Source organism: Coregonus lavaretus (assembly GCF_964263955.1).
Source record: "Coregonus lavaretus genome assembly, chromosome: 17".
Lineage (NCBI taxonomy): Eukaryota > Metazoa > Chordata > Actinopteri > Salmoniformes > Salmonidae > Coregonus > Coregonus lavaretus.
In genome coordinates this window covers 38,514,381-38,523,331 of record NC_140004.1, presented here as the reverse complement: position 1 = coordinate 38,523,331, position 8,951 = coordinate 38,514,381, and the positions used below count along the sequence as shown (strand labels likewise).

Sequence of the window (8,951 nt, the reverse complement as noted above, 5' to 3'; positions counted from 1 at the left end):
CTACATCCTTCCTGATTCCCCCCCTGCTCAGTTCCTCCCCCCTGTTTCGGACTACACTGTGGTTCAGGATGTTGATTTCCAGCACAGCCTTCTCCTCAACCCCCCTTCCCCCCAGAGGTCCCCCACCTGCTCCCCACAACCCCTCTCCAAGCCGCTGCCCGTCATGCCCATAGGGTACCTCACCCCGGACCTGTTGGGCAACCTCTCGCCTTGAGAAAAACTACACCACCTAGGAGGCCTTGGGGCGGAGAGGTTGGAGGTCACTTATCATGTAGTCAATAATCATCACAGACAGACAGCCTTGTTCTACTTGATCACCGCTGGAAGCCAAATATGTCCACATGACAGACTCGACAGCAAGCAACAAGCACAGTCATTTGTTAGAGAGTTTGCTTGAAGGGAAGCTGAGAAAGAGAGAAATGTTTAGGAGTTTTGTTTAGGTTTTATATGTGTGACTGGAACTTGAGGAAAGAGTTGCTGTAAAATTGGCCTTTCTGGTTTGATGGAGCTTAAAGTAAGACTTGTGTTGAACAAATATTACTGTGTTCTGCCTGTCTGACATTGAGACACCCAAAACCCAAAGTGTGAAACCTTTAAACGCACGGTTCTCTAATATCCACACAGATACACTTATGCACCAGTCGTACGCAGACAGACAAGCTCAGACATGGTTCTAGTTCTATGTCCCCTGATACTCCAATGTATCTGTCGTTTGACTGATGAAGTGCTATGTAAAGATTTGCCTTGCAGACACACCCAGTCCCAAGTTAGTGTTTCCTACTATGATCTATTATAGAATGTCAGAGAGAAATGAGGAAACAAACAACCACAAATATATATATATATGTGTGTATAACATATACATATTTAATACTCTAGCTTGTTGGTTTTAAGTCTTTATTTGACTGTAGATGGATCAAATAACAGAATGTATGGGAGAATAACAAGCACATCAACTTGCCATTTATACAAACACACACACACACACACACACACACACACACACACACACTTTAACATCATTGTTATGGCCTCATCATTGACAGAACACACTTTAACATCATTGGTATGGCCTCATCATTGACAGAACACACTTTAACATCATTGTTATGGCCTCATCATTGACAGAACACACTTTAACATCATTGTTATGGCCTCATCATTGACAGAACACACTTTAACATCATTGTTATGGCCTCATCATTGACAGAACACACTTTAACATCATTGTTATGGCCTCATCATTGACAGAACACACTTTAACATCATTGTTATGGCCTCATCATTGACAGAACACACTTTAACATCATTGTTATGGCCTCATCATTGACAGAACACACTTTAACATCATTGTTATGGCCTCATTATTGACAGAACACACTTTAACATCATTGGTATGGCCTCTGGCCTCATTATTGACAGAACACTTGAGTGTGCTGTTTGTCAAACTTAGCGCTGCAACGAGCAGTGACTATTAGTAACTACGGTCGTTCATTTCGCGCTCATTATTTTGCTTAATGGCATATTTTCATGCTTATATTTCTCTTTGATCCTTTTTGTGGCAGAGTCATCTTATTGTTACCAGACTGAGGTCAGTTTTTAACACAGCCATTAGACGACCTGTCTGCACTCACTGTGACAACTCAGACACCGGTCACAATAATAAACGGAGAACAAGAAAACCCATAACACCAAGCAGATTAAACTTGTATAGCATAGACTTGATTCTCACAATACAGGAAAGACTGCTTTTATATGTTCTACTTTCTTACTTTGCATTCATTGAAATTGCAGGGACAATAGAGCCCCACAGTGGAGGTGTCATAATAACCATAAAACCTAGCGGTCAAGCAGGGAAATGGTTCCAATGGTTTTTCTACCATTCTTTTTTAGAAACCCTTAAAATAAGGGCAGTGTTTCGTGTAGGCTTACACTGGCGTGGCGTTTTGATAACCATGTAAATCTCTCTCGGACAAGGTGACTTTTATCAATATATTCAGATCTATTTACTCTCAGAATCGAAAATGCTAATTAGCGTCAAAGTAGACATCATGCAAAACTACAAATCCCTGCAAGCTCCTGCGCGTCATCTCCAGCTGACCCCTTTGCTAACAGGTATTGTGTCAATTTAAAACTAGCATAAGAATTCTCAGTTTAAAGAAATGTAGTTAATTTATTCATTACAACATTTACTTAACATTAGATAGTTAATCCAGAGATTCTCACCTTTGCCTGGATTTGGTAGTCTTGTCCAGATCATCTTGGCATTTGTAGTTCTTTATGATAGCTACATTAGCATGAATTATCATTACATTTTTGGGGGGTAAATACAGGCGAATGTATTGATAAAAGTCACCTTGTCCTAGAGAGATTTACACGGTTATCAAAACGTCATGCCAGGGTAAGCCTACACGAAACACAGCCCTAAAATCCCCTATGGAAAGAATGAATGGTGGAAAAACGATTGGAACCATTTCCCTGTTTGACTGCTAGGTTTTATGGGTATTATGACTCATACTGTGGTACTACTCTATGACTGGAAAAGGGGTAGTTATAATATTTTTCTGTTTCTCTCTCAATTTTTTATAAATGTGATGCCAATGTTAATGTACTCTCGCTTGCACTTTGGAATGATAGTAAAATGAGCTCCTTTTGATGTAGTGAAACATGTACTTAGGAGCTTAGGGCTTTCTATACGCCCACAACCTTACAAACATACCCAGCCCCCCCCCCCCATGCAGAAGGGGAAAGGATAGTATCCACTTATCTTTTGAGATGACATACACACACATACACTGTCATAAAAAAAAAACTGGTGGTGAACGGGAAATGTAACATTAAATCAAAGAACACATGATCATATTTGATTAATCTGCATTAGTAATTCCAGGTGAAAGCTATGATGCCTTATTGATGTCACCTGTTAAATCCACTTCAATCAGTGTAGATGAAGGGGAGGAGACAGGTTAAAGAAGGATTTTTAAGCCTTGAGACAATTCAGACATGGATTGTGTATGTGTGCCATTCAGAGGGTGAATGGGCAAGACAAAATATTTAAGTGTCTTCGAATCGGGTATGGTAGTAGGTGCCAGGCGCACCGGTTTGTGTGAAGAGCTGCAACGCTGCTTGGTGTTTCACGCTCAACAGTTTCAGGAATGGTCCACCACCCAAAGGACATCCAGCCAACTTGACACAACTGTGGGTAGCATTGGAGTTAACATGGGCCAGCATCCCTGTGGAGTGCTTTTGACACCTTGTAGAGCCCATGCCTCGACGAATTGAGTCTGTTCTGAGGTTAAAAGAAGGGGGGGGGGGTTGCAATTCAATATTATGACGGTGTTCCTAATGTTTGGTATACTCAGTGTACATGTATCATCGCTTAATTTGCTTAAAGTCTATATGTTTCAATGTATTGTGATCGTCGTTTCTACTTAAGGATGTATTGATGCTGTTTTTTGTTTGTTGTTTAGTTTGAGCGTGGGAAATGCACACTACAAATTAAATATTATTATTATTATCAGAAGAAAAATAATCTTCATCGCCAAGAGAAACCATCAGCTCCAGATGATATGTGAGGAGCTGTCCCACTGAACAAAAACTGGTTGAATCAATGTTGTTTCCACGTCATTTCAACAAACAAATTCAATGTGATGACGTTGAGTCAATGTGGAAAACTGATTGGATTTGCAAAAAGTCATCAACGTAAGAGAATTTCAGTTTTATTTTACCCAACTTTTAACCTAAATCGAATGACATGGTGACATTTTTTGTTAATTTCATGTTGAATGCACGTCAGGTTGACAACTCAACCAAATGCAAATCAAAACTAGACATTGAAATTACGTCTGTGCCCAGTGGGATGTGTTTGGTGAACATTGTGTAGTATAATCCTAATTGTACACAGACAATTAAAGCGTTAAAGGTTTTTTGGGAACCATCCAGGCCCATCAAGAGGAGAGTTTCTTTGTATAACTGTAGGATCGTCTGAGATCCATTCAGCCTGTACAAACTGCATAACAAGGACTAATAGCCTTTCTATAAGTGCAGGAAATGTAGTGTTTTTTACTACAGGAACTCTTGAACTTTACGATTCGCATGGCTTTTTCACAAATACAACAGCATAGAATAAGCTATTTTAGATAGAGGCTGTGATGCACAGTCCTTGCCAATCAAACCTTGAGACCAGGTTCCTGAGGTAAATATGAAACATATATTATGCCGGCACAGCAAGAATGTTCACTTGTGGATTCATCTATTTAACAATGAATGAATGATGATAACTGTTTTTAGACACATGATATCGTTCACAACCTGTGCAAATGTGCCATTTTCTGTCATGCTTATTCTCTCTCTCTCTCTCTCTCTCTCTCTCTCTCTCTCTCTCTCTCTCTCTCTCTCTCTCTCTCTCTCTCTCTCTCTCTCTCTCGCTCTGCTTCATTGAGAAATAATTAAGTGACCTGCTGCTGCTGCCAGTGCTGCTGAAACCAGCATGTAAACATTGAAACAGAAATGTCTTAATATATCTCTACTAGTGCCGTAACAACTACTATATTATGTATGTTGTATTTTGTCTTGTTACTAGTTAGAAATATTGCTGCTCGGTACGTTTCCCATCTGCATTCAGCCTTACCACAGGCTTATGCAGGCGGGTGCAACTTCACAGAAGGTTGAAATAGAAATGCATTATCTTGGAACAGACATTATTCTATGTTTTGTAGTAGAATATGAAAGGGTGTCAGCTCTATTCATTGCATTTCTATCTGCAACATTCTAAAACTTTGCAATTAACTGAATAAGCCAGAGGTGCCTCTGTGTATGTACACTATAAGGAAATATATATCAGATTATTTAGATAAGTACTGCTAAAGTTTAGTCTCTGTTGTACATTAGTAATTGTAAATGTTTGTATACTGGAATGTACAACGCGACATGCACATTGTTTGTAGCATCCACGGTTGCTATACCCAAGGTGTAACACTTTACTTTAGACCCATTGTCATAACACATTATGACATGGTCATAACCATGTCATAATATGTCATAACAGCTGACATAACTTTTCATAACCTGTCATAATATGGTCATAACACTGTCATGACCCATATATTTACACCTGTTGTGACATATATTGCGTTATTTTATTGCTGGTTATGACACCTACCCACATTTATTCAAATAATTTTTTTCCCTGCCAAAAAGTTTCCTTTCTTTTGAAAGTTTGCTTCTCAAATCCTTTGTTGTTGTTCCAATGCATTTTTTCCAGTCATGTTTTTTTTCCATCATATTTTAAATAATTTATGAAGCATTACGACCATCCTGTATCACTTTACTTGGATTAAGAAAATACACTTTATGACACTGTCAAGAAGCATTATGACCATCATAATCATACAAGCCAGATAGGCCTATCACATACAGGCCCTTATATCAGTCATCAGTCAAAAAGAGGGTGTCTTGTCCTGCTCCTGAAATCTGCCCCTGCATTCATCCCAGTCATCAGAAACAGAGCATTGGGGTAGATGCATGTCTGACAATTATAATTATAATTTAATATGGTCAATTTATATATATATATATATATATATATATATATATATATATATATATAACATAAACATACTGTTGACACGCAGGCTTTGGTATAATGCAATGGTTTGCTTTGTGTGGTAAGTTTTGTGGGTTTTGACACTCTTATGTAGGTGTCATAACCAGCCATAAAATAACGCAATATATGTCACAACAGGTCTAAATATGTGTCATGACAGTGTTATGACCATGTTATAACAGGTTATGACATGTTATGTCAGCTGTTATGACATTCTATGACATGGTTATGACCATGTCATAACGTGTTATGATGCTGGGTGTCAAGTAAAGTGTTACCATTCAAGGTTACCAGACATTTGTTTACCATTTGTGTCAGTAATTTTGCCAATATACCTTGTGTTTAATGGAATGCTAAAGTGTCAATACTAGCTCAATTCTTTATGCTTTGGAATATTACAGACACTGTATGAATTATGAATTAGGCTGTTATATACCCATATTTTGTATTTCAGACTAAATCAATTCTGTGAATTATCTATCATGAATGCATAGCAAAGTCGGTTTTAAAATTGTATAATAATTTAACATGGAGACACCTATCAATAAGCTTCAATGACATTGTTTCAAATATTGCCTTCATATTCACTACAATGATAAGATAATATGTGTTTTGATCAATCAGCCAATAAGAAGCTTTCCTACAGCGTATTTCATATATGGTGATACAGTATAGATATGGTAGCACAAGTATTATTTCAAGACATAAGCCAATATCTTAGTCTGATCGTGCTGTAACTAAACTCTATATTGTTTTTTGTTTTTCTACAATCCCATGTCATCTGTGTCAAAGGGTTATCGTAAGTGTTTTATATGTTGACATTCAAAGAGCGAGATGAGCAGGAGGCTACTACAGATATGAGCTATAGTGGTTTTTAAATCTACATGAAACGTTTGCATCAGCAGACCAGAGCATCGATGTTACAGGCTCAGGTTGTCTTTGTTTATTTTCAGGCTGAATGTGTTCTTGAGTTCTGGAATTTATTTTAGAGTTGATTGGCTATACACCCTGCTTGACATAATTTGACAGGGTCTGGTTCGATGGCCTCGACGTTCAACAGGTTTCTCATGCTGAAGTTCTGCTGCATTTTCTGTTTTGTTTTCTGTTCAATATCTTTCAAAAAGGTACACAATAAATGTATATTATCTTTGTTGCTTAGGTATTTGTACATTGTTGTTGATTTCTCACAATACCTAAAAAGGTCATGCCTGAGTGTAGATATTCAGATTTAAAGGCCAGAATGCATGGGCCATTAAACCTTCTGATGCAGAATGAAATAAGAGCATGATATTCTACAGGATGAGTTCACAATGTGCCATGATAGTGGAGGTTGTTGATTCAGTAAATCCTCTGCACAGCAAGGAATAAATAGTGTGTGTGTGTGTGTGTGTGTGTGTGTGTGTGTGTGTGTGTGTGTGTGTGTGTGTGTGTGTGTGTGTGTGTGCGTGTGCGTGTGTGGGTCTCTCTCCGGGGCTAAGTGGATCAGGAAGCATCCTGGAAGCAGCCCTGTGTCGAGAGGACAGCAGATTGGCCAATTAGACAGAGCCTGTGTACTCAGCTGCTCAGTGTGGGGCTGATTGGATCAGAGAGCCAGCCACTCACAGCTCTGCGTCTCAGGACATTGCAGGTAATTACCCATAAGTCACTGCTCCCCCTGTATTGGATCTTCAGGCCAATTACGCCCACGCTATTTGCCCACCCAGCCCTCGTTTATTGCCTCTGCTTGCTTGTTGACCTTAGAGAAGCAGTCTCAATGGTTACTCAGGGAGGAGTTGCTGTGTAGAGATGCTTCTGGAATATGCTTTTTAAATGTGGAAGAGGATGCCTTGACCCCATTACATAAACCCCTAAGTACACTGAGTGTACAAAACATTCCATGACAGACTGACCAGGTGAAACCTATGATCCCTTATTGAATTAACTTCAATCAGTGTAGATTAAGGGGAGGAGACAGGTTAAAGAATAACTTTTAAGCCTTGAGACAATTGAGACATCAAATGGGCAAGACAAAAGATTTAAGTGCCTTTGAACGGGGTATGGTAGTAGGTGCCAGGCGCACCGGTTTGTGTCAAGAACTGCAACGCTGCTGGGTTTTTCATGCTCAACAGTTTACAATGTGTATCAAGAATGGTCCACCACCCAAAGGACATCCTGGCAACGGAATGCCAGTGATCGAAAATTGGTCATTGATGAAAGAGGACAAAGGAGGCTGACACGAATTGTTCAGAGCAACAGACAGGCTACAGTTAGTCAACTGACAGTCCAGTACAACATTGGTGCCCAAAGACCCATAAAAGAATGCACAACTCGTCGTACCTTGACACGAATGGGGTATGGCAGCCGACGACCTTACAGAGTTCCACTTCTTTCTGCCAAAAATCAAGAAACTGGGGTTGCAGTGGGCCAAGGAACGAAAACACTGGAGAATTGGAAAAACATTGCCTGGTCTGATGAATCCCGGTTCCTGTGGTATCACGCTGATGGGAGGACCAGGGTATGGAGAAAACCACGGGTACATGCATCCATCATGCCGGGTGTCAACATTGCAGGCTGGTGGTGGTGTGGGGTGTGTTTTCATGGCACACATTGGGCCCCTTGATAAAAGTGGAGCAATGTTTGAATGCCACAGGATATCTGAACATCATTGCCAATCAGGTGCATCCCTTCATAGCAGCAGTGTATCCATCTCTGAATTGATTTTTTCAACAAAATAATGCCAATGCCACAAGGCTAGGATTGTCCAGGAATGGTTCCACGAACATGACAGGGAATTCAGCTTACTGCAGTGGCCTGCCCAGTCACCAGATCTCCATCCAACTGAGCATCTGTGGGATGAGCTAGAACAAGCTATTCAGAGTAGAGATCCACCACCAGCCAACTAGACTCAACTGTCAGAAGCATTGGAGTCAACATGGGCCAGCATCCCTGTGGAACGTTTTCGACACCTTGTAGAGTCCATGCTCTGATAAATTGAGGCTGTTCTGAGGGCAAAAGGGGGTGCAAGTCAATGTTAGGAAGGTGTTCCTGATGTTTTGTACACTCAGTGTATATGTGCTGTGTAGAATAACGTTTAGGCCTCGGAGTTAAGGCATTAGTCCTTGTAATACATGCTGAAAGAAAGAGAAGGAACGCTGGTTGCAGCTGGTCACTGGTCACACGAAGGTAACCTCCTGGTCACAGTTGAAAAGTCGGTTTTGATTGATGTGTGGTATGTTGACTATGAGAATTCAGTGAGGTTGACTTTCAAGGGCCAACGTCTTAGATGAGAAAAACTCAGCTCAACTAAAATATTTGAAATGTGGGTTTCTTTATACAAATATTTGCAGTAGGAACATCACTTTTATTA

At 40.0% G+C, this 8,951-nt stretch overlaps 1 protein-coding gene across 1 annotated transcript in view; it reads left to right on the top strand.

The window, feature by feature from the left end:
* LOC311144388 (growth hormone receptor-like) overlaps positions 1-6,763 on the top strand; it is a 92,185-nt gene extending 85,422 nt beyond the window's left edge. Inside the window, exon 9 of the mRNA XM_084180403.1 lies at positions 8-6,763. Coding sequence (XP_084036529.1) covers positions 8-214 — 207 coding nt within the window. The 3' untranslated portion in view covers positions 215-6,763. The remainder of the gene's footprint in view (positions 1-7) is intronic.
* The last annotated feature ends 2,188 nt before the right edge of the window (positions 6,764-8,951 follow it).